At 41.1% G+C, this 27,203-nt stretch overlaps 1 protein-coding gene across 2 annotated transcripts in view; it reads left to right on the forward strand.

The window, feature by feature from the left end:
• The first annotated feature begins 7,155 nt into the window (after positions 1–7,155).
• Positions 7,156–27,203, forward strand: part of ttc17 (tetratricopeptide repeat domain 17) — a 96,511-nt gene continuing 76,463 nt past the window's right edge. For both annotated transcript variants that reach the window (XM_072592665.1, XM_072592667.1), the window contains exon 1: positions 7,156–7,330. In XM_072592665.1, the coding sequence (XP_072448766.1) occupies positions 7,181–7,330 (150 nt within the window). In that variant the 5' untranslated portion in view covers positions 7,156–7,180. The remainder of the gene's footprint in view (positions 7,331–27,203) is intronic.

The following is a 27,203-nucleotide window of genomic DNA, read 5'->3' on the forward strand; positions in this document are numbered from 1 at the left end:
AAACTATTTATAATAAGTATTGTGCAAGAATTACTATTTATGTCCAAGGTGATTTCCTCAAACCACGATTTACACCAAAGCAGATTCTCACATTTTTTAAAACTTTGGTAGATCTTCTGCATCTTTCCAAACATCTCCACATAATCATGTGACACTGGCATCATTATACATTATTCATACATATTGCACACAATTATACATTCTACAGATTCTCTTACTCTTCACAAAAGCTCACCCCAATGTACTTCATCTAACCTCATTAACATAGCGTTTACCTTTATCCTCTCATGCAATCATTTGGTTTCCTCTTGCTGCATCTCGTTTAGTTGATGTGTTTAATGTTCCACTGCTTTAGGACCTGTTCCACTTGAAGCTGAGTTTAACTGTGGTCTGTTGCAGCTGCATTTCATTCTCTACATTCTGCTGCCATGCTGCTGAATGAATTCTGCTTTGCTGCAACCTGCTGGCTGTTTATGGCTACAGTTTTTTTCTCTACTCCACTCCGAAGCCTTCAAAACTTTTCCATCACTCTTGGCTGGGTTGGACCTTCTCTTCAAGCTTCTATTGCACCAAAAATAGAATGCACTTCACCTCTCTACAGCTGTCCTTCACACCACTTCCTCTTTCTGCATTGATACCAGAAGTTGATCGTTTAAGTTCCCTTACATCCCTGGGCATCACTGCCCTTGGTTCTCGATTACAATTTCAACTTTACGTAGAGTCATAGAAACGTACAGCATGGAAACAGACCCTTCAGTCTAACTCGTCCACGCCGACCAGATATCCCAACCCAATCTAGTCTCATTTGCCAGCATATCCCTCCAAACCCTTCCTATTCATATATCCATCAGATGCTTTTTAAATGTTGCAATTGTACCAGCCTCCACCACTTCCTCTGGCAGCTCATTTCATACATGCACCACCCACTGCGTGAAAAAGTTGCCCCTTATACTTTTATATCTTTCCCCTCTTACCCTAAATCTGTACCCTCTACTCCTGCACTCTCCAAACCCAGGGAAAAGACTTTGTCTATTTATCCTATCCATGCCCCTCATGATTTTATAAACCTGTATAAGGTCACCCCTCAGCCTCCGAGGGAAAACTATTCAACTTCTCCCTATAGCTCAAATCCTCCAACTCTGGCAACATGCTTGTAAATCTTTTCTGAACCCTTTCAAGTTTCATAACATCCTTCCAATAGGAAGACCAGAATTGCACACAATATTCCAAAATGAAAACTGTCTATATGTAATTAGTTACCAAGCGAAAGACAAATAATTAATGTATGCTTAACCTATATTTCAACAAAATAAAGCTGGAACTGATGGATCTCGAACCGGGGTTTACCGTCTCAAAGGGTGATGAGTCTTTGGAAGTGCCCAAAGGACCGGGGTGGTTCAGTCATTAAGTGTTTTCAAGACTAAGATCAATTCATTTCTACATATTACAAGCATCAAACATATGTCAATCATGTAGGAAAATCTTGTTGAAGAAGGACGTCAGCCATGATCTCTTTTAGTGGTCTACCTTTGCTATGTATGATTTATGAAATGCAAATTGTAGCAACTATAAACTGGTTAACAAGGTTGATAATGATTAAATTCTGGAAAGGTAGTGAGACAAATTATTGTATTTAAGATGCAGTTAAATAACATGACTAAGTGAAATTGTAATTTATATGAAGAATGAGCAATGTTTGTCAAATGGCTTCTTTCCCCATCTATACTTGATTTTATGATAATATTGTGGTTAAAATATTCAAAAGCATATTTAAACATGTCTTCATAGAATATGAAATGATTTATTGGGGTCATAGATGGAATGTCAATTGAAGTGTTTCCAAGAATGTTTTATTTGGCTAGGATTAACAGAGAAAACACTGGAAATTGAAAGATACTAGAAAAAATGCATTGATTGTTGCTGGCAAAAGTCTGAAGTAGATCTGGTGGGTTAAATAACCCATATGATAAGGATTTATCACTTGCTTTTGTTCATTTTATTTAATGAATGATATAATTAAAATTTTGAAGAAAATAACACTTCAATATTGGACAACATAGAAAAGGAAATCAATAGATAATTGCTGTATTCTAGCCTTAATCAAGAGTGTGGGTGATCTTGTAGCTTAATTTGTCGTGTCTATTGACATTTACCCACCATTCCTTGGATACAAGAGAATGATATTATGTTGTTTTCATATTTAATGTACCTGTTTCTAGATCTCCAACTTTCAATTTTTTCATTTCTGTTTTATACACTAAATATTGAGGAAGATGGGCAAGTGTTTAAAGCAGTTATTAGGCACTACTAATTGATCTATAAAACCACCTATCCTCTTGATTAGAGGCAGGGGTTGCTGGTGGGGGGGCGGGTGGGGGTGTTTGGCTCAGAAAAATCCGTGTTATGTTTTGGGTCTGGTGACCCTTCCTCTGGTTTTTCTTCACAGATGCTGCTGTACCTGCTGAGCTTCTCCAGCTGCTTCTGTTTTTTCTCCATGTTATTCCAATTATTTTGTTTGTCTCTAGCATCACCGTTTTTTTATACTTATCTCTCTGCGTTATTAATTGGATTCACTCATTATTCAGCAATTGACACTTGTTATGGACCATGCCAGACCCCCTCAAAACATTTCAAGAAAGTAGCCCAGACCCTAACTTTCCTCGTGGTTTTAAGCAGATGGAAAGTGGATACTCCAGGAGTGATGGAGCTGGCCCAACCACTTAGTTTTAAACAAAACAGAATTTATTTACAAGATCACTGGATGAATTACAAACAGAACAGAATATAGAATAACTAAACCTATCTGCAAACCCAACAGAGTATTCCAACCTAATTATGCTGTTCCAAATACTTGCAATAATCCCCACTAAAACCCTTTGGCACAAAAGGCAAAATTAAACACAGGGTGTTACAGGAGAGAGAGAGAGAGATTCAGCATGGAACACCTTCCTCCATGTAGCTGTTTCTTGGAAAACAGCAGCCTCAAAACTGACTGACTGTTTTCAGTGAACAGCTAGATTTTTGAAACCAAACCAAACCAGAGAAAAGCTGAGCACGGAGAGCTGACCACTCCCCTTTCGTTGTATTTACTTATTTATTTTAATATTTCAAGTATTTACTTTAAAACTTGAAAGCCTTTTTCCTAAGGCAGTATCTGTTATCTATAATGAAACTGATCCTAAAACCCTTCAAACCGAGACCTTTCAGAACTGCTGCTTTTATGAGCTCTCTGGAAAAAAAGCCAAGGACAACATAACCTTGTTAAAGAAGCAGCTTTGTCACACACTTTACTCACACTGTCTAACACCCTTGGTCACTTATTACTTGACTTATTTGACACTCCTCACACAGACAGTTGTATGATCTTTTGATCTCTCTGCCTGTAAGTTCTGTGTCCTGTGTGCTTCCCTCTCACTACATCTGATGAAGAGGCTATGGTCTGAAAGCTTGTGATTTCAAATACACCTATTTGACTATAACCTGGTGTTGCATGATTTCTGCTTCTTGATTAAGTCACTGTTTAAAAACCCATTTCTTCAACCAAACTTTTGATTGCTGCTCTTAATGTACTGTTGTGTGACATCTATTCTGAACTGAATTGAATTGAATTGAATTTATTGTCACGTGTACCGAGGCACAGTGAAAAGCTTTGTCTTGCGAGCAATACAGGAAGATCACAGAGTTAAATAGCATAGATATGTAAATAATAGGTAAACAGCAGCCAAAACAAAAACACAGGTACAGGCGAATGTTGAGAGTTTGTGAGGCCATCCAGTATTCTAACAACAGTATAGTAGAAACTGTTGCAAAAATTGCTGCTGTGTGTATTCAGGTTTCCATATTTCTCCCCGATGGTAGAGATTGTGGAAAATCCTTGTCAGGGTGGGATGGATCTTCAAAAATGCTGGCAGCTTGTCCTTGACAGCAGGCCTGGTAGATGGATTCTATAGATGGGAGGTTGGCCTTTGATATTGTCCAGCCCGAGTTCACCACTCTCTGTAACTGTCTTCGACCTTGAATGGTACAGTAGCCATACCAGGTATTGATACTTCTTCATGACTCTCTGAAAGTGTCTTTAAACTTTGTCCACCCTAGAGAAGCTATAGTTATGCTAATTGTTGGTATGGACTATTTCAGTGGAATGAAGGTTTGGCTGGGTTACTGTCCTGGCTTCAAAAGTAAAATTCAACTTCTAGATCTTATTGGCTCTCGACAAGTGTTAATCTAAAAGCAAAGGTTGTCTTCTATAGTTTCTTATTCTCCACTTCATCCCATACAATCTGCTCATTGCTTCTTCATACTCCAGGGAACGTAATTAGTTTACTTTAGATCTGCAGCTGTGAACAGTGATTAACTAAAATTACCTACTGTTTACAGCACAGAAACCATCTATTTGGCCCAAATGACCCATACCAGTGTTTATACATGAGCTTCTCCCTGTCTAATGACTTATTCATGTACTGACATGTAGCCTCATTTATACATCAAGTCTTCAGTGCAGCAATGCTATCTAACAACATTTCCACCACTTTAAGTGAAGAAGTTACTCAAATTATTAATTGATTTATTAGTGCTGTCATATTTTTATTGTTTCCCACCCCCAATTCCCAACCATTGTGGAAAAAGTTTTCTGACAAAGGGTTCGGCAACACCTGCTGCATATGTTGAAGGTTTGAAGAAGTGATATCTGATCATATGAGAGCATTACTCCGACTAGACCAGTCAATAGTGGCCAGCTATTCCATTTGATTACAAACACTCTATCATTTCAAGTGTATTTCCTTTTTTTGTTTGGAATTTATTTCCATCAACAGTCAAAGGCCTAGTTAGCTGATGTTGGCATCAAGTTCAATATGTTGTTCCTGGTTCTGCTGACTTCTGTTGAACCTTGCAACTATGCAGAAGACAATACTAACAAAACCCATTAGCTGTGTGTTCAATTTGGTTTGAATGCTAACCCCATGCTTTTAGTTAGCATTTTCTGTTCTGTGCTGCACAGAAATATGCACAGTTCAATAATTTACTTGGAAAACCAGCAAGACAGCATTAGTTTTAGCATGTAAACCTAAAGGATGAAATTGATTGCATCTTACAAAGTCACCTTACATTCACTATGGAAATGTAGCCATTCTAATGCTCTGTTCTGTGTTGCGACAGGCTATGTCATGACACAAAAGGTAAACCAACGTCGCATCCAAAAGAATGTTTTCTCTTTCCGCAAGCTTGCAAATTAAATAATAAATTAGGCAAATATTGGCAGCTCCGTGTCTGTTTGGGTCTTATGGATGACCAAAAGAATATTTTCTTTTTCCCTAGTCAAGCTGTTCAGAGGTGTTATTACACTCCTCTGCAACAGTTGGAATTTGAACCCAGGCCTCCTAGCTTGGAGGCAGAGACTTTACCACTGTACAAAAAGAGCCCCATAAAGGTAAGCCCAATAATTATAGGCTAGTCAGTTTGACTTTGTGAAAACTGCCACTGCACCAGAAAACTCGTCAAAATAATGCTTCCTGTGGTATTTACATACATGGTAACAGCTGGTAATATAAGTGCTGTGGTGCAAGGTGGACTGGTGCACAACTGTGGAACTTGCTTATTAAGGCTGCATGGTTGTTTACTGTATTTGCTTTCCTGAGGGTGGCAGCAATTTGCAGATCATTTGGCAAACTCATCAAAATACCTTTCACAAATTTATTAAGCTTGTTGTTTTATAGTTAGGGTGAGAGAATATGAAGTCATGCTTCCTGTCTAATGGCATTTTGTCAACATCTGCACTTGCTCCAGTGTCTGTTTCTTGTTGCAATTTGGTGATTGTTGTGAAGGGCAGTAATTTCAGTGACTGGTGACCATTGTTATGACACTCAGTGAGACACAGTAACCATTACAGTGAGGATCAGTGAGACATAGCGAGAGATGGCAACTATGGTCATGACAGTAAGGCATGGTTCCCCTTTTAGAATCATAGAATCCTTACAATGTGGAAAGAGGCCCTGATGAAGGGCTTTTGCCCGAAATGTCGACTTTCCTGCTCCTCAGATGCTGCCTGACCTGCCGTGCTTTTCCAGCACCACTCTAATCTAGACTGTGGTTTCCAGCATCTGCAGTCCTTGTTTTTACCTTCGGCCCAACAAGTCTACACCAACCCTCGCAAGAGTAACCCACCCAGATCCATTCCCTATACCTCTGATCTGCACATCCCTGACCACTATGGTAGTTTAGCACAGCCACTTCACCTAACATGCACACTTTGGACTGTGGGAGGAAACCCACACAGACATGGGGACAATGTGCAAACTCCACACAGTCGCCAAGCTGGAATCGAACCTGGCTCTGTGATGCTGAGTGATTCACGGTGGCTGATATGGCGGTGCTCAGTGAAACAGTGACTATTTATAGTGAGGGGTCAATGCCTTGGGTGACTGTGCCTGTGTAGGAGTTTGCACATTCTCCCAGTGTCTGCGTGCATTTCTTCTGGTGCTCCAGTTTCCTCCCACATTCCAAAAATGTGCATGTTCTTCTGTATGGGCAATGCTAAATTGCCCATAGTGCCCAGGGCTGTGTAGACTAGGTAGATTAACCATGGTAAATGCAGAGATATGGTGGGTCTGGGTGAAGTTCTCCTCGAAGGGCTGGTGTGAACTCAATGGGCCAAAATGGGGGGAATTCTCTGATAAATGAACTATGTTGGGGTTGATTGAGCTGGTGATCATAACACTGAGGGACAGTGAAACAGTGTGGGAGGTGACCAATATGGTAAGGGCAGTGAGGCATGTTGACCATTATAATGAGGGGTCATTAACCCTTGGTCACCAGTGACTAGTGTGGTGATGCTCAGTGTGCCAAGATGACCGGCGTCCATACTTGTGAGGGGCACCTTGCCCTGATGCACAGTGTGCCAGGACGACCGGTGGCCATATTTGTGAGGGGCATCTTGCCCTGATGTACAATGTGCCGGGATGGCCGGTGGCCATATTTTTGAGGGGCATCTTGCCCTGATGTACAATGTGCCGGGATGGCCGGTGGCCATATTTGTGAGGGGCATCTTGCCCGCAGTGCCCGGCCTGGTTGCATGCCCTGCTCAATGATGGCGGCGTTTCCTGAGTTGCCCCCGCCCCGCCCCCGCTGCGTCACGTGTTTCCGGTCGGTGAGCCGGGAGAAGGTCGGGCGGTTGGAATTGAAGATGGCGGCGCGGAGCCAGGGCGCAGTCGGCAGTAGTAGTGGTGGGCACTGCCACTCCCGCCTCCTTCTGGTCGTCTTCCTCAGCACTCTGAGGAGTTCGCTGGGCACGACGCACTGGATTGTGACCGAGGACGGAAAGATTCAGCAGCAGGTACGGGCCGGCGGCTGACGGTGCGTGAGGGGAATGAGTGTCCCTCTCCGTGATTTCTCCGTCGTTGTCTCTCTCTCTCTCTCTCCCACACACACACACACTCTCTGGGCTGCTGCTGAGACGGGCCGAGCCGGTGCTGGACAAGTTCGCGTGTGTTTTGTTTGACGAAGCGGGCCTGCACTTGGCACCGTGGAGGTGAGAGGCCATTTCGTCGTGTCACCTGTGCGGTGCCTTGTTGATGTCCCCCTCCTCCCTGCCCACTGGGCGGTTTCACTTGCTGATCGAAACCTGTGGTTAAAACCCTCATGATTACCCCGTCTCGAATTTGTGAGTGACTCCGGCCTCCACTGTGCCCACCCCCCCGTGACTGAAGAGCAGGGTGGCATGGGCGCCCACCGAACTGGCCCTTCTTTTAATCTTAACAACAAAAAACCCCCAAAGAATTGCGGATGCTGCAAAGCAGAAACTACTGGAAAAGCTCAGCGGGTCCGGCAGCTTCTGTGGAGAGAAATCAGAGTTAACGTCGAGTGACCCTTCCTCAGAACTTCTGGGTTATTTTTTTCTCTTCCTTCAGCTTGTAGTTCTTGCCCACATCTGGGTATGTCACATGCAATGTGCCATCACCCGATTTCAAATCTCCATTCTCTGCAGCTTAGAAGAACATGGGGAGTAGATGCATGGTAACATGAGGGTTCACCTCTAAGCGACACACTTCCCCCAACTTGGAAATATACGGTATTGTCACTGTTGCCAGGGGAAATCAGAACTTACTTCCTCCAGCTCTATGGACATACCTGCTGCATCAAAACTGCAACAATTCAGGGTGGCTCATTACCATATTCAAGGGCAGTTTGAGATAACGTTATTCCTGTGTGTTATACCCCAAATTTCAGCTTGTTGCCAGATTAGTTATAGTGATTTCCCCAGAGAGGTGATCTGTCATGTAGACCTGTTTTGAGTGGTCATTGTATTATTTGCATTGATCACCTTGATATGGTTTGCCCTGAGTGATTATGTAGTCACCTTTGTGGGAGACATGGCCTGCCTCTCTCATTACTGTGTCCTGGAGGGTGGTCTCTGAATTAATGAGTGTAGCATGACTAACGACCACATTGCTTGAGTGTTTGTCTAGTCATCACTTAGCTGTCAATGATTCACATCAGAAGCAATTCAAGCTTATGAATTTACACTGGATAAGTGAAGAGACATTCACTTTTTGCTTGTGTTGTCTTCCAGACAACGGCTGAATCTCTCTATTCTGCTGATCAAAATGTAGCATTGGTACTTGTGATTTTAGAAAGCCATGATGCAATTAAAACTCCAACTGCCATTATTTATGCACTGTGCTCCAGAATGCTGTTGTTTTAAAAGAAAATCACATTCTACATTTGTGTTTGGTTTCAGATTATATGACATAGAAGCAGAAGTAGGTCATTCAGCCTGTCAACCTGTTGGAACAATGCTGTGCAACCTGAAAAGATTTACAAGGATGTTGCCAGGGTTGGTGGATTTGAGCTATAGGAAGAGGTTGAATCGGCTGGGGCTGTTTTCCCTGGAGGGTTGGAGGCTAAGGGGTGACCTTATAGAGGTTTATAAAATCATGAGGGGCATGGATAGGATAAATAGACAAAGTCTTTTCCCTGGGGTCGGGGAGTCCAGAAGTAGAGGGCATAGGTTTAGGGTGAGAGGGGAAAGATATAAAAGAGACCTAAAGGGCAACTCTTTCACGCGGTGGGTGGTACATGTATGGAATGAGCTGCTAGAGGAAGTGGTGGAGGCTAGTACAGTTGCAACATTTAAAAGGCATTTATATGGGTATATGAATAGGAAGGGTTTTGAAGGGATATGGGCTGGGGGCTGGGTGCTGGGATATCTGGTGGCATGGACGAGTTGGACTGAAGGGTCTGTTTCTGTGTTGTATGTCTCTATGATTCTGTAAGTCTTCTCTGCCATTCAGTGAGATTATAGCCAATCTGACAGACTTCAACTCCACCTTCCTGCCTTTCCCATAACTTTTGATTCAAAATCTGTCTACCTTAACTTTGACTAGTACTTAACAGTCCAACCTCTACAGCTGTCTGAGTTAAAGACTTCCACGGATTCATTACCCTCTGAAAGAAGAAATTCTGCCTCATTTATTTTCAGGAGATGACTGCTTTTTCTAAGATTATACCTTCTGATCCTACACTCTCCCAAAACAGGCTACAACCTTTCTACTAGGAGAAAGTGAGGACTCCAGATGCTGGAGATCAGAGCTGAAAATGTGTTGCTGGAAAAGCGCAGCAGGTCAGGCAGCTTCCTGAAGAAAGGCTCATGCCCGAAATGTTGATTTTTCTGCTCCTTGGATGCTGCCTGACCTGCTGCTCTTTTCCAGCAACACACTTTCAGCTACAACCTTTCTACACCTACCCTGTCAAGTTCCCAAAGAAGTAGTTTAACAGGATTTAACAATTTCCATATGTAAATGTAAAATCTACGTTAGAGTTACTTCAGTGAATTTATCTAGGCTTGGCATGCGTAATTTAAGGTAGTCAGAAAAAATGCTTGATAAGTATCTGCTTTGCATGCAACCTACTGAGTAACTGACCCTCTAAGAGTCAGTATTAAGTCTGATGCATGGTAAGTATTTTTGATGTATTTTAGCTGGAGTATGAAAGTCCTATGGTAAATGTGATTTAATACACCTTGGAAGCAGTAACAAAATAGGTAATCAATGAATGGAAGGATATTAGGAAACCCCAAGGGATCTTGAGTGCCTGTCCACAGATCCCTGAAGACGACAAGACAGGTTAATTAAGATATATGGCACAGTTGCCTTTATCAGTCATGAGAGCAAGGAGGTGATGGTGGAACTGTGCAGAACTTTGGTTAGGCCTCAACTGCAGTTCTGTATGCGTTTCTGATCGCAGTTAGAAAGGACGAATGTGATTGCCCTGGAGGGTGTACAGAGGAGATTCACAGGGTGCTGCTTGGAATGGAACAGTTTAGATAAGGATGGCTGGACAAGATCAGGTTGTTGACTTTGGAGCAGAGGAGGCTGAGAGAGGACTGGATTGCGGGGCATAGCTAGGCGAGATAAAAAGCAGCTGTTCCCCTTAGTTGAAGGATCAGTAACAAGAGGACATAATTCCAATTTGAAAGGCAGGAGGTTCAGGGGAATTTGAGGAAAAATCTTCACCCACAGTGTGCTGGAAATCTGGACGTCTTGGAGGGTCGTAGAGGCGGGAAACCTCAACCTTTTTTAAAAAAAAACTTGGATGAGCACTTGAAATATCAAAACATTTAAAGCTATAGGCCAAATGCTGGGAAGTGGGACTACTGTAGATTTAGAGTAGTTACTTTGTTGATGCAAACTCGATGGATCAAAGGGCTTCTTCTGTCCTGTGTGATTCCAAGGTGTGGATTGACCTTAATCTAATCAATTATGAAAATGCTTGTTTTTGTGTTGGTAAATCAAAGACATCTCAACAAATGTTTTGTGTGAGGTAGTTTTTGAAATACAATGCAAGAAGTTGAAGTGTCACATGTAGATATCTTTTTGATACTATAATACTACGGTATATAGTATTTGGATTTTCTGTGACAGGTTGATCTTCGTTACAGAGATCAACTTGCAGAAAAGCACACTGAAGCATTTCAGTTTCTTTTCCAGTACCTCTCCATGGAACAAAAGAGTAGTTCAAATAGAAAAATAATTTTTGTACGGTACCAACCAAGGAACAATATAAAATTAATATAACTGCTTTTTCCTTTATCTTTCAAAACTGTCAATTTCTTAAACTCAGTTTCCTAAAATCTTGTTGAAAAGTGCTGAGTTGCTCCTGGCAAAATAGTAAATAGCTATTACAATTTGATTTGGCATGGCACAATTTCAGATGTTTTTAACATTTAGCATAACGTAAAACCTAGACTTGGTGACAAATTTCTGCATATTGAGAAATGAACCTTTAATTGTAGTGGGAAACTTAATCAATTAAAAATGTCATTGTTTCACCTTATGTTAGAATTGATGGCATCAATAGGAGCACCTTTTTGATTGCACCCTTTTGTAATATTGTATGTAAACTAGCAACCTATATGACCTGTGATTGATAACCTTGCAAGTTTGATGAAAGTAAGTTGTGCACATTGACTGGAGCTTAAACCATGCTGGAGTAATATCCAACGTCATTGCTTGGGTGGTAACCTGACACACTGAGTCACTACTTGAAAAGTAAATGGATTTTACATTCCATAGTGGAATTAGAATCAAGGGGCTTCAAAAATTAGTGACACATACACTTCACCAGCTTACCCCCCAGACAGTAAAGCAGAAATAGTTCTTTGTCCCAAAACTATCTGGTCCTTATTCACAATTGCTCAGTATGTTAAAATATTGTGAGCCATTTGAAGTTGTAAGAAATCAAATGTATTTTACCTGTACCTTTGCATATTGAAGTAATCTGATTTTAACCTGAAATAAATCTAATTAAATGGTTAATTTTTACACTTAAAAGGACTAAAGGCAACTACTCAATTCAGATCTTTTCCTGCAGCCTTTTATTTTCTCATTCATAACAGAATTATTCATAACTTGTATTTTTGAACTGATTTTTTCAGGCAGTATTTAAGTGGGTTGAATTCTGATTACCTTTGGAAATATGTACTGAAAATTTATCATTTATACCTAAGTATAAATGTAAGATAAGGGCAGCATGGTGGCTCACTGGTTAGCACTACTGCCTTACAGCACCACGACCCAGGTTCAATGCCATCTCGGGTGACTGTGTAGAGTTTGCACATTATCCATGTGTTTGTGTGGGTTTCTTCTGGGTTCTACAGCTTCCTCCCACAGTTCAAAGATGTAAGGTTAGGTGGATTGGCTGTGCTAAATTGCCCATAGTGTCCATGGATGTGCAGGCTCGGTGGATCAGCCATGAGAAATGCAGGGTAACAAAGAGAGGGTTGAATAGCTGCCTTCCACACTAGGGATTCTATGGTTCTATAAAGATCATTTCATTGTAGGCATAGCACAGTACAATGCTGATATAGGCAATGTTAAGTAACCGTATGATCCAGTCCTAATTTCAATCTGACAAAATGACTAAGTGCACACATGTGGCTGGCACAGCATCTTTATCTGCAAGATCAATGGATTAAACTTTCTAACAGTATGTATTTTTGTGTTGATTAACTTTAGCTTTTCAGTGTCTGAACGTACCAAAGGGAAACTTGATGGTCTCACAACCTTTTTATGTAAAATTTAATAAAATGAATGTTAAGTTGAATTGAGCTACCTAAATTAGTTTTGCAAAGCAGAGAAATTTGACTTTATTTTGCATTCCAGTGCCAAATTTAACTTTTCAATATTTATGAAATTTCTTGGCGATTTTGCTAGTGCAGGATCTTGACACAACTGTTCACAGAATCCAGCTCGGGGAAAAAATACTTTTTTTTTATTTGAACAAACCAGATTCTATGCGTAACAAATGCTCATTGATATTGACCCATAAAGTATTTCGTGGCCCAACTTTGTAAGCGGCACAAAATGCTGGCTGCAGAGACTGAACAGATTCTCGAGTGTAGGTTTCCTCTTTTCCAATGCCAGTTCAATTCGCTACAACTACAGTGGATCTACGGTGTCCAAAAACACTGCAGTAACAGACTGTTTGAAGCTTTCATACTGATTGTGAGGCAGGACATGAAATACAGAAAGTTGAACCCTTGTACAGAATGCAAAGTAAAGATTGGAAAATAATATGGGCTTATAGATGAAAAATATCTGAACAAAATCTTTAAAATTATGTTAAGTTTTAAGTCTTCTTAGGGAGTGAGATTTCAGCTTGTAAAATTCATTTTACAGCACTGAGAGGTTGTTCAGTAATTAAACTTTATATGCTGGTTCAAAATTCAGTTACTCCTGTATTGAACAGACCATAACATTTTCATTGGTTTTTGCAAAGCAATTCAATCAGTAGCAGAGGTTCACAATGAACCAATGATTTCAAGACAGCAACAGTATAGCCTGGAGAGGAGCAAGCTATTGCTGACAGCAACTTTAAAATTCCACATTTCGTATGTGAGTGCCAGAAGTTGCTGTCAGCGTTGTGCAGTAACATCAGCAAGTACTGTTACCACCATTATTACTACCCAAAATTTCAAGCAAAACAATGGCCGACATCCAAAATATTTAATTTGGTATGGCTAAAAATAAATGTTGGAAGATTTTTAGTAAAGCTGATTTTTTAAAGTGAATATGTTTAGCGTATGTCTCCCACCCTATTTATTCAGTGCACTGTTACATGGTTTAGAGTCATCTGACTTACTTTTGTGATTCCGCCAGTTTAGATAGTTGCTTGGCAGTACAAGTATACATTGAACTGATTTGCCTTCTGAGTGTTTTTTCCAAACCTGATTGGAAGCAGCTGGTTGCCAATTATCACTAATCTTTGACTAAATAGCTGAGATTATATCATAGTTGAGAAAATTTAGGCTGAATTAAATGTTCTCTCATGCTAATATATACATTAATATGTAAATCTGCACTCTTAACATTACAAATTACAGAGGAACAACACTGGCATCTACTAAACAATGTAGAAATTTGCCTGGTCATGTTCTGTTTCCAAAAAGCAGGACAGGTCTAATGCAACCCTCTCTGTCTACTGTTGTTCAGCAGCAAACGTAATCAACAGTGCTATCAAGTGACATTGGCAAAAGGATAATCAGTGTGGGTTCTGTCAGATCATTTGGCTTCGGGCCTCATTATGGCCTTAGTCGAACGTGGACGAAAGGGCTAAACTCCAAGTGAGCGCATTTGCAATATGGTGAGGAAGATGTTTATAGATTTTGGAGGTCATCTTCATCTACTTCATCAATGATTTTTCTTTTGCAAAATGTTCACTACCCACTGTGGCAAGAATTGATCAAGATTTTCTTTTTCCCAGAATTTGCACCACCAAAGTAACAAGCAATGACTGTCTCCAACAAGCAAGAATCTAACCATCGCCCTTTAATGTTCAATGACATTACCAAAATTAAATCCCCACGATCAAAGTCTTGGGCATTGCCATTGTACTAGTCCAGTCAAATAAATGCTGTGCCTACAAGAACAGGTCAGAGGTTAGGAATTCTGCAGCAAGCAACTCACCTTTATCACCCTAATGAAATATTCTCCACTGGCTTGGATTGGTTGTAGCTTCAACACTCAAAACAAAACTTTTATCATCCAGAACCAATTGATTCGGATCCCATCCACCAATTCAACGTTCACTCCATTCTGATCCCATCCACCAATTCAACATTCACTCCCTTCATCATTGACACAATGTACAATGCAAGATTCCTTTAGGAGCACCTTGCAAACCTGTGACCTCTACTACCTAGGGGGAAGAGAGCAGCAGGTGAATGGGAATACAATGACATTGCTATTCCTTCACTGTTGCTGGGTCAAAAATCTAGACCTCCCTTCTTCATAGCTTTGTCATAAGACCATAAGACATAGGAGTGGAAGTAAGGCCATTCGGCCCATCGAGTCCACTCCGCCATTCAATCATGGCTGATGCGCATTTCAGCTCCACTTGCCAGCACTCTCCCCGTAGCCCTTAATTCCTCTAGACGACAAGAACCTATCAATCTCGGCCTTGAAGACATTTAGCGTCCCGGCTTCCACTGCACTCCGTGGCAATGAATTCCACAGGCCCACCACACTCTGGCTGAAGAAATGTCTCCGCATTTCTGTTCTGAATTTACCCCCTCTAATTCTAAGGCTGTGTCCACGGTTCCTAGTCTCCTCGCCTAACAGAAACAATTTTCTAGCATCCACCTTTTCAAAGCCATGTATTATTTTGTGCGTCTCTATTAGATCTCCCCTTAATCTTCTAAACTCCAACGAATACAATCCCAGTATCCTCAGCCGTTCCTCATATGCTAGACCTGTCATTCAGCTCACTGGCCTGCCTGGTGCCAGGGTGCGAGACATCTCTGACCGGCTTGAAAGGATATTGGAGCGGGAGGGGGAGGATCCAGTTGTTGTGGTCCACGTTGGTACCAACAACATAGGCAAGACTAGGGTGGAGGACCTGTTTGGGCATTACGAAGCACTAGGCAGGAAATTGAAGCACAGGTCCTCAAGGGTCATAATCTCCGGATTACTGCCCGAGCCACGTGCCAGTTGGCATAGGGACAAGAAAATTAGGCAAGTAAACACGTGGCTAAGGGATTGGTGTGGGAAAGAGGGATTCCACTTCATGGGGCATTGGCATCAGTTTTGGAACAGGGGGGATCTGTACCGTTGGGACGGTCTCCACCTGAACCGATCAGGTACCAATGTTCTAGCGAAGAGGATAAATAGGGTGGTCAGTAGGACTTTAAACTTCTGAGTTGGGGGGAAGGGAAAGTGAAAGCGACAGGGAGTATGGAGGTAAATGGAAAGATAAGCAGCAGGATAGCATGTTTCCAGGCGGATTTAAAATTGAGGCAGACTGAGAATGCAGAAAAAAGCAAGGATAACTTGGGACATATGACTTATAACATCTCTAATAAGGAAGTTAGCATTAAGGCACTTTACCTGAATGCTCGTAGCATTCATAACAAAGCCGATGAATTAATGGCACAGATAATAGTGAATGATTATGATGTAGTAGGCATCACAGAGACTTGGTTACAGGGGGGTCAGGACTGGCAGTTAAACCTCCATGGTTTTTCAACTTATCGAAAAGACAGAGAGGTGGGCAGAGGGGGTGGGGTTGCCTTGTTAGTTAAGAACAAAATTAAATCTATGGTATTGAATGACATAGCGTCGGATGATGTGGAGTCTGTGTGGGTGGAATTGAGGAACCACAAAGGCAAAAAAACCATAATTGGAGTTGTGTACAGACCTCCTAACAGTGGTCAGGACCAGGGACGCAACATGTACCGGGAAATAGAGAAGGCATGTCAGAAAGGCAAGGTTACATTGATCATGGGTGACTTCAATATGCAGGTGGACTGGGTAAATAATATTGCTAGTGGATCTAAAGAAAGGGAATTCATGGAATGCTTACAGGATGGCTTTTTGGAACAGCTTGTCATGGAGCCCACAAGAGAGCAGGCTATTCTGGACCTAGTGCTTTGCAATGAACCAGACTCTATAAAAGATCTTAAAGTAAGGGAACCCTTAGGAAGTAGCGACCATAATATGGTAGAGTTCAGTCTGGAGTTTGAAAGGGAGAAGGCAAAATCTGATGTAATGGTGTTACAGTTGAATAAAGGTAATTATGAGGGCATGAGAGAGGAACTGACTAAAATAGACTAGAAGCAGAGGCTAACCGGGAAGACACTAGAGCAAAAATGGCAGGAGTTTGTAGGTATAATTGAGGACACTGTACAGAGGTTCATTCCCAAGAAAAGAAAGATTAACCGGGGAGGGATTAGACAACCTTGGCTGACAAAGGAAGTCAGGAAATGTATTAAAGATAAAGAGAGATCCTATAAAGTGGCTAAGAACAGTGGGAAATCAGAAGATTAGGAAGGATACAAAAGTCAACAGAGGATAACAAAGAGTGTAATAAGAAATGAGAGGATCAAATATGAAGGTAGGCTAGCCAGTAATATTAGAAATAATAGTAAAAGTTTCTTTCAGTACATAAGAAACAAACGACAGGCAAAAGTAGACATTGGGCCACTTCAAACTGATGCAGGGAGCCTAGTGATGGGAGATAAGGAAATAGCAGGAGAACTTAACAAGTACTTTGCGTCAGTTTTCACAGTGGAAGACATGAGTAATATCCCAAAAATTGAAGGGTGTCACGGAGCTGAGTTGAGTATGGTTGCCATTACGAAAGAGATAGTGCTAGAAAAGTTAAAAAGTCTTAAAATTGATAAATATCCTGGCCCCGATGGGATACGCCCTAGAGTTCTGAGAGAGGTTGCTGAGGAAATAGCAGAGGCATTGGTTGAGATCTTTCAAGAGTCACTGGAGTCAGGAAAGGTCCCGGATAATTGGAAGATGGCTGTAGTAACCCCCTTGTTCAAGAAAGGATCAAGGCAAAAGATGGAAAATTATAGGCCAATCAGCTTAACCTCGGTTGTTGGTAAAATTCTAGAATCCATCATTAAGGATAAGGTTTCTAAATTCTTGGAAGAGCAGAGTCTGATTAGAACAAGTCAACATGGATTTAGTAAAGGGAGGTCATGCCTGACAAACCTGTTGGAATTTTTTGAAGAGGTAACAAGTAGGTTAGACCAGGGAAACCCAGTGGATGTGGTCTATCTGGACTTTCAAAAGGCCTTTGATAAGGTGCCACACGGGAGGCTGCTGAGCAAGGTGAGGGCCCAAGGTGTTCGAGGTGAGCTGCTGGGATGGATTGAGGATTGGCTATCTACAGAAGGCAGAGAGTTGGGATAAAAGGTTCTTTTTCAGAATGGCAGCCGGTGACGAGCGGTGTCCCGCAGGGTTCGGTGCTGGGGCCACAGCTGTTCGCATTATATATTAATGATTTGGCTGAGGGAACCGGGGGCGTTCTAGCGAAGTTTGCCGATGATACGAAGTTAGGTAGTACTGAGGAAGTGGGGAGGCTACAGAAGGATCTAGACAGGTTGGGAGAGTGGTCCAGGAAATGGCTGATGGAATTTAACGTGAGCAAGTGCGAGGTCTTGCACTTTGGCAAAAAGAATAAAAGCATGGACTACTTTCTAAATGGTGAGAAACTTAATAAAGCCAAAGCACAAAGGGATCTGGGAGTGCTAGTCGAGGATTCTCTAAAGGTAAACATGCAGGTTGAGTCTGTGATTAAGAAAGCGAATGCAATGTTGTCTCTTATCTCAAGAGGGTTGGAATATAAAAGCAGAGATGTACTACTAAGACTTTATAAAGCTCTGGTTAGGCCCCATTTGGAGTACTGTGTCCAGTTTTGGTCCCCACACCTCAGGAAGGACATACTGGCACTGGAACTAGACAGAGATGGTATAAGATGAGCCCACACTTGCAGAACTCTAAACAAAATTAGGTGCTGTTTAGATGTATTAACGCTTACTGAACAATCCCAGCTATACTAGCAACAAGTTTACAGTTAGCAGTGAAGTTTTGAAGCTTGTAATGTGGCTCATTTCACTTGCTAGCAGTGACATACATTCATTGAGCCATTCTGTAGAAACAAAAGGAATGTGTTCAAGCTTTGTCTTTGTTCTTGAATTATCGTGGAGCCTATAATTCCACTTTACTCACACCACATCATTCGGTTCACTTGACAGCTAGTCAGTACCCTTTTCTCCTGTGGTAGAAATAGTTGTATCTGTATGAAATTTGGTAATCTTGTGTTGTCCTGTTGAGTGTGAGATGAAAGGCTTTGGAAACATATCTGTCTTCATAAAGTTCTGTCTTTCAAAGAGACTTTGTAAAAGAAAAGGAAGGCAGGTATCGCCTGTCTCCTAGCCAAATGTTTATTCCTCTATCAATATCATATTTTATTAAAAAATTATCTGATCATTACTACTTTGCTGTTGTGGGAGTTTGCTATGTCCAGTTAGGTCTTTTGCATTTTCTACATTGAAACTGATTATATTTCAAAAATGAATGATTTAGCTGTAAATTACTTTGAAATATCCGGTGCTCCAGAAATACACCATATCGGTGCAAATGTTATATCTCAATCTGCACTATCAGAAACAAGTTTTTGACTAGCTGTCAAGTGAGCCAAATGATGTGGTGTGAGTAAAGTGGAATTATAGACTCCACGATAATTCAAGAACAAAGACAAAGTTTGAACACATTCCTTTTGTTTCTAGAGAACGGCTCAGTGAATGTATGTCACTGCTAGCAAGTGAAATGAGCCACACTACAAGCTTCAAAACTTCACTGCTAATTGTAAACTTGTTGCTAGTATAGCTGGGATTGTTCAGCATGCGTTAATACATCTAAACAGCACATATTTTTGTTTAGAGTTCTGCAAGTGTGGGCTCGTCTTATGCCATCTCTGTCTATGACAAAGCTATGAAGAAGGGAGGTCTAGACTTTTGACCCAGCAACAGTGAAGGAATAGTTTTTTGTTTCTGTAAGTACAATTTATAGGACAGTGTTGTGCAGTAATTGGTGAGTGTGTTTCCCCAGGTTGCAACAGTGACAGCACATCCAAAGGAAGTCCTGTACATGCTCTTTTCAAAGTCAGCCCTCCAATGTTTGGCCTAAAACATTGACCTCAAATTGCAGAAATATAGATGATAATAAACTCTTAAGTGCTTTAAGGGTATTGAGGTCTAGCTGAATGCAAGTTCTTCCATACTCTGGATTTATAATGCTGTTTTAAAATGAAGTGAAAAGACTAAACATATTTGTAGTGTTGAACAACGCATTTTGTTGATGTTCTTGTTAAAATACCTTGCCCTTCCAGGCTAAACTAAGTAGACTGGGCACTTTTCAGGGCCAGGAGTCATGTTGAATTGTTTAGGAGTTTGCACAGTACGCAGCAAAAAACCTGATCAGGGTAGCCACTGAATGGCTTTGTTGTGTCCTATTTTCACATCAAATTTGCACAGTGAACAAATAGCTCGAATCCTCTTTACAAAGTTGCCATTAGCCAGTCTTACTATGAAATAGTAGGAATCCTAATATGTTTATTGACCAGTGAAGGTGAGTTTGCAGAAGGGGAGACACGAGTAGAGTGCCCTTTTGAATAGGTCATTGAGTGCAGATAGCTCACTTGATTTCCATGTTAAATGTGAATTTGAACATGACCTGGAGCCCATTAAGATAAACCAGTGAGGATCCAAGCATGGGAAACAGATTATCTTCATATCAGAAATAGGCAAATAGTACGAAGTTGAGTGTTATTCCTTCAAAAACACACTTCTCATAGAACCCAATAAAGACACTTGTGGCATCTGGGCCTATTAGGGACCAAATGACAAAACCATGTATTTGGGCATTCTTGGTATTGTTAAAGCTGAATTCATAAGTTCAATGAATACTGATTCACGCAGTAGTGGTGGGGGATCTAGATTACCGTGCTGCAATGATTTCTATGCCTTTCTTGAGTGTTATGTTGGTGAATAGGCTAGTAATGTCAAATGAGTACATGGATTCTGCTTGCTCAAAACCAGTTGTAGCAATTTATCCAACCATTTGTCCAGTTCACATTGTGCAAAACTAGCTATAACTAAAATTGGGTATAAAGTGACAAACATTTGTACATCTTGAGCAGCTTATGTATGTGGATGCAGTGAGCTATGAGTGTGACCCTATTGTATATAAATGCTGAGCTCGTTGCTCAAGCACAAAGTCCTGTAAACTATTTCTGAGCTTGCTTTCGAGTAAGGCTTGTCCATTTATGCTAAGCAAGAGGTCTGATCGAGACACATTTGGACCTAGCATGTACTTTGATATAGCCATGCTAATTAAGGGCGACTATTCCAGGCCCTTTGTCAGGGTTACTGATTCAAATGTCTAAGTTTGCTTTGGCCCTCTCAATGCTGTATTCTTGTTGGGTATGAACATCAGACAAGTAGTTGAAAGTCTTATAGTATCCATACACTAGATCAGCTGGCCCTGTCTTCCAAGGATTCACTACCTTCAGTGGACACTGATTTTGTTGCCTTACAATAGATGAGTTCAAAGTTTCTTCTTGATAAAGATGAACGCTCACCAAAATTTAAATCATGCGCAAGAACAAACTCCTTTTTGACAGTACAGAGTCTGAAAAACATACTGCATGTTTGGTGACATTGTTAATTACATTAGCTATGTGCTTCCACTTAATTGAGTTTACATCCAGACATATTTTGAACAGGTCCTGTTTATGGTGTAATCATCGACTGAAACAATATAATGGCTTAACTGGACCAAATCAAAAACTGGAAGAAATTTCTTTGTCAATATAGTTGAGAATACTGCAAACCTACATCCACGGATCATTTTGCTCCATAGGATTGATACAGTTCCATGCATTGCAAAATTGGTCTTATCGGAAACCTCTTTATTAGCACCGAAACCATTTGTGCATTGTGCACACTTAATGCTAAAATAGGATACATCAGAGCCATCCTGCAGGATAATGGCTACCCTCAGCAGATCATTTCTCTCTATATATTGTGTAAACTCCTGAATGGTTCTAAGCGAGTCACTCTTAGTCCTGAATAAAATGCATGTTCTCAAGTTTAAGGGTACAGTATCTCCAGAGTTTGAGCAGCAGGATGTTTCTCACAGTGCTACAATGCATTAGCAATGTGAGTAGTATTCAATGCTAATGTTATTTTGCCTTCAAACTGCCTGTCACACAAATGAGTAATATGGTATATGAATTTAGTGGTGGTGAGATGTCAATTACATATACTAGTCTTTGAGAGATACAGCTTATCAAACCAAATAGCTATCTCTTCAGCTGTTCACAATAAGCAAGATACTGACATTTATCTAACTAGCCCTCGCTGGCAAAATTTGAAAGGAAGCAAGCAAGTTAATGCCCATGTCTTATCAATCTTTGCATGTGTCAGTTTGTGAAGGGGTGTATTTAGAAAGATGTAGAGTTATAAGTTAGCAATACGTATTTCTGAATTGTCGTTGAAAGATAATTTGTTTGGAATAATATTTCCTTAAGTATGGAAATCGTTCTCATTGAATCTGAGATATCCAATCAAGTAAATTGGAGACTTTAGATAGTTTGATATGTATGATGTATCCCTGAAATGTTGGACCTGATTTTCAGCACACTAACCCTGGTGACAAAATTTGAATTATGGCTGGGATGTTATAACAAAGGCAATATAAGATTGGGTATGAAGTTATTAAGTGATAAAGGAGCAAAAAGGGAGAAAAACAGGTCTTATGCTACAAGAAAGATAAGATGGCATTAGAAACTGCTTAAACCTTCCTGCAGGTAAAAGAAATGAACTTTCACAAGAATCCAAAAGCCAGGTTGATTGAATTAACACACAAATTAGACGTGGAATTGCCTGCCAAATCTAAAAAGGAAAAAATAACTGAAGACCACATTGGGCTTGATTAGATTAAATTACTTAGTGTGGAAACAGGCCCTTCGGCCCAACAAGTCCACACCGACCTGCCAAAGCACAACCCACCCATTCCCCTACATTTACCCCTTCACCTAACACTACGGGCAATTTAGCATGACCAATTCACCTGACCTGCACATCTTTGGACTGTGGGAGGAAACCGGAGCACCCGGAGGAAGCCCACGCAGACACTGGGAGAATGTGCAAGCTCCACACAGTCAGTTGCCTGAGGCGGGAATTGAACCCGGGTCTCTGGCGCTGTGAGGCAGCAGTGCTAACCACCGTGCTGCCGCTTGATGGAAACAATGGATGGAAATAGAACTAAAAGATTGGAATTTGAGGAAAGGGCACGAGAAAGAGAATTTAAGAGCATGGAATTGCAGATGCAAAGGAGAGAGGGAAAAATAATTAAACTTAGAATGATGCAATTTTTTAAAAAAGTTAATTGTTGATGCAGACTCAAGTGGGAAAATCATAAATTATCATCCAAAATCCTGTAAGAAAACGTTTAAATTTGTACTGGCCCTGCCAAACTTTGAGGCAGAAGCCATAAAGGCATTGGGTATAAGTTTGCTCGCTGAACTGGAAGGTTCATTTTCAGACATTTCGTCACCATACTAGGAAACATCATCAGTGAGCCTCCAGATGAAGCACTGGTGGTATGGCCTACGTTTTCTATTGTGTTTAGGTTTCCTTGGGTTGATGATGTCATTTCCTGTTCTTTCAGGATGTGGTAAATGGGATCCAAGTCAATGTGTTTGTTGATAGAGTTCCGTTTGGAATGCCATGCCTCTAGTAATTTTCGCGCGTGTCTCTGTATGGCTTGTCCTAGGATGGATGTGTTGTCCCAGTTGAAGTGGTGTCCTTCCTTATCTATGTGAAGATACTAATGAGACTGGGTCATGTCTTTTTGTGGCTAGTTAATGTTCATGTATCCTGGTGACTAGTTTTGTGCTTGTTTGTCCAATGTAGTGTTTGTTACAGTTCTTGCACGATATTTTGTAAATGACATTAGTTTTGCTTGTTGTCTGCATAGGGTCTTTCAAGTTCATTAGTTGCTGTTTTAGTGTGTTGGTAGGTTTGTGGGCTACCATGATGCTAGAAGCAATCATCCCAACATCCAAAAACAAAACTGCATTAGATCATTATTTAAATGAGCCACCACACTCTGCAGCACAGAGGAACTACAAAGAGCAGGGAAAATCACCTATACGGTGTATTCAAAAAGAACAGGTACCCAATGAACACAGTCCACCAATTTCTCAGCAACAAACCCAAACAAGTAGGTAAAACGTATCCAGAAACCTGAGCGACTCTCCCTTACATCAAAGACATCTCAGAAGTGATTGCCAGACTACTCAGGTCTCTTGGCATCAAATTGGTATTAAAATTACAAAATCACCACATGACCTTAATCAGAGTCACAGAGATGTATAGCATGGAAACAGACCATTCGGTTGATTTCATCCTTGCTGACCAGTTATCCCAACCCATCTAGTACCACCTGCCATCACCTGGCCCATATCCCTTCAAACCGTTCCCTATATACCCATATACCTATCCAGATGTCTTTTAAATGTTGCAATTGTACTAGCCTCTACCACTTCCTCTGGTAGCTCATTCCATACACGTGCCACCCTCTGCGTGAAAAAGTTGCCCCTGAGGTCTCTCTTCTATTTTTCCCTCTCACCCTAAACCTATGCCCTCTAGTTCTGGACTCCCCCACCCTCTTTGTCTATTTACCCTATCCATGATCCTCATGATTTTATAAACCTCTATAAGGTCACCCCTCAGCCTCCAACCCTCCAGGGAAAGCAGCCGCAGCTTATTCAACCTCTCTCTATGGCTTAGATCCTCCAACCCTGGCAACAACTGTGACACTGTTATTTAGGAAAGGGGCAAAAATTAACCCAGGAAACAACAAACCTGTCAGCTTGACATCAAAAGTAGGAAAACTGATGGTGGCTCTACTATGAGAAAAGGTAAATATACACTTAAAGAAAAGTAAGTTAACACTATGCAGTCACCACAGTTTTCATAAGGGAACGCCATGTGTGACCAATTTAGTTGAGTTCTTTGATGTGCCACAGGCAGTCGATGAGGATCATTTGTTTTATTCACACACGGGATGTGGCCACCTTCAGAGAATCATATATGAGAACTGGACCTTCTGCTTCTGTATTCCCCTAAAAGTTGGGGAATACAGACACACTGGTGTCTCTGGCCAGGCCAGCATTTATTGCTCATCCCACACTGCCCAGAGGGCAATTAAAAGTCAGACACATCACTGTGGGTTTGGAGTCATGATGACAGATTTCCTTCCATGAAGGACATTAGTAAAGTAGATGGGTTTTTTCCAACAATTGACATTGGTTTTGTGGTCATCCTTAGACCCTTAATTCCAGATTCTTTATTGATGTTAAATTCCACCATCTACCATGGCAGGATTTGAACCCAAGTCCCCAGACCATTAGCTGAGTTTCTGGATAAGCAGTCTAGTTATAATACCATGTGGCCATTGCCTCTCCATTGCTGTGGATCTCATACATCTGGACTTCCAGAAAGCTTTTGATACGATGCCAAATGGCAGGTTCTTAGTAAATCAGAGCTGTTTGGGGATTGATGGGTCCGTGGCATCATGGATTTAAAGTTGCCTACAAGATTGGAAACATTGTAGGTATAGATGAGCATTTCTCAGATTGGACACAAGTTGAAAATGGTGTTCCCCGGGAATGATGTTGAGACCCCTTGCTTTTTCTGCTTTACGTAAAATGGTTTTGGGAAGAATGTTGAGAGCAAGGTCTTTAAATTTGCAGATGATACTAAGCGAGGGAGAATAGGGGACTCTGAGGATGATGCTGATCGACCTCAGAAACAAGTTCACCAGATGAATTTCAATACAGAGAAATGTGAGCGATTGCATTTTGATAGAAGAAACATGTAGAGACAATACAAGCTCAATGGTACAACGTTTAGGGGAGTACAGGAACAGAAGGTCCGTGTTCTCGCATATGATTCTCTAAAGGTGGCCAGGCAAGTTGAAACAGTTTAAAGGATTCTTGGGATTATGAATAAAGGCATAGAATATAAAGCAAGGAAGTCATGCTATGCCTGTACAAATCATTAATTTGACCACATTTGGAGTCTTGTGTTCAGTTTCTGGGCACCTTATTTAAGGAAGGATGTTAAAGCTCTGGGGAGAGTTTGAAGGAGATTTGCTAGAATGAGGGATTTTAAATACAAGGAAAGATTAGAGAAATTGGGCTTATTCTCCTTGGAGCAGAGAAGACAAAGGGGCGAAGAGGATAATTCAAAGTATTTGGCATGTGTTTATTAATTGTAGCACAGAAAGCAGATCCCAGATTTAACAAGTTGTATGTTTAATTGTGATATAGAACATAGAATAATACAGCGCAGAACAGGCCCTTTGGCCCTTGCTGTTGTGCCGACCTGTGAACTATTCTCAGCTCATCCCCTACACGATCCCAAAATCATCCATGTGCTTATCTAAGGATTGTTTAAATCTCCCTAATGTGGCTGAATTGACTACATTAGCAGGTAGGGCATTCCATGCCCTTACCACACACTGCGTAAAGAACCTGCCTCTTGACATCTGTCTTAAATCTATCACCCCTCAATTTGTAGTTATGCCCTCTCGTACAAGCTGACCACATCATCTGAGGAAAACGTCTTTCGCTGTCTACCCTATCTAATCCTCTGATCATCTTGTATGTCTCTATCGAATTTCCCCCCTTAGCCGCCTTCATGCCAATGAGAACAGACCCGTCTCTCCTCCTTTCCTCATTAGACCTTCCCTCCAGACCAGGCAACATCCTGGTAAATCTCCTCTGCATCTTTTCCAGTGCTTCCACATCCTTCCTGTAATGGGGCGACCAGAACTGTACACAATATTCCAACTGTGGCCGCACCAGCGTTTTGTATAGTTGCAGCATGATATCGCGGTTCCGGAGCTCAATCCCTCTACCAATAAAACCTAACACACCGTATGCCTTCTTAACAGCATTATCCACCTGGGTGGCAACTCTCAGGAATCTTTGTACATGGACTCCAAGATCACCTCACATTTAGCTACATTGAACTCCATTTTCCACCTCTCAACCCAATTCTGCAGTTTATCCAAGTCCCCCTGCAACCTGTAATATTCTTCCAAACTGTCCACTACTCCACCGACTTTAGTGTCATCTGCAAATTTACTAATCCATCCACCTATGCCTGCGTCTAAGTCATTTATAAAAATGACAAACAGCAGTGGTCCCAAAACAGATCCTTGTGGCACACCACTAGTAACTGGGCTCCAGGCTGAATATCAACCGCCACTCGCCTTCTTTCAGAAAGCCAATTTCTAATCCAGACTGCTAAATCACCCTCAATTCCATGCGTCTGCATTTTCTCCATCAACCTATCATGTGGAACCTTATCAAAGGCTTTACTGAAGTCCATGTATACCATGTCAACTGCTCTACTCTCATCTTCATGCTTGGTCGCCTTCTCAAAAAACTCAGAGATTTGTGAGACACAACCTGCCTTTGACGAAACCATGTTGACAATCTGAAATCAAATTGTTGCTTGCTAGATTATTATAAATCTTATCTCTTATAATCCTTTCCAAAACCTTTCCTACAACAGAAGTAAGGCTCACTGGTCTATAATAGAAGTACATTTTATTTCTGTCCATGCATTATATCATCTAAATTATTATTGTTTTCCCCGAAGTATATTTTACTCAATTCATCCCATTTTGATTCTGCGATTGTCCTAAAATTGTTTATTCTTTTTAATTATTCCTGCTTCCTTTGCCACACCAAAATGTGATTTCAGCTATGTGATGATCGCTGGCAGTCAAACATTGCCTGAACTCTCCAATTTCTCACTCTTTCAAATTCACTGA

The sequence above is a fragment of the Chiloscyllium punctatum genome, chromosome 22 (genome assembly GCF_047496795.1).
Source record: "Chiloscyllium punctatum isolate Juve2018m chromosome 22, sChiPun1.3, whole genome shotgun sequence".
Classification (NCBI taxonomy): domain Eukaryota; kingdom Metazoa; phylum Chordata; class Chondrichthyes; order Orectolobiformes; family Hemiscylliidae; genus Chiloscyllium; species Chiloscyllium punctatum.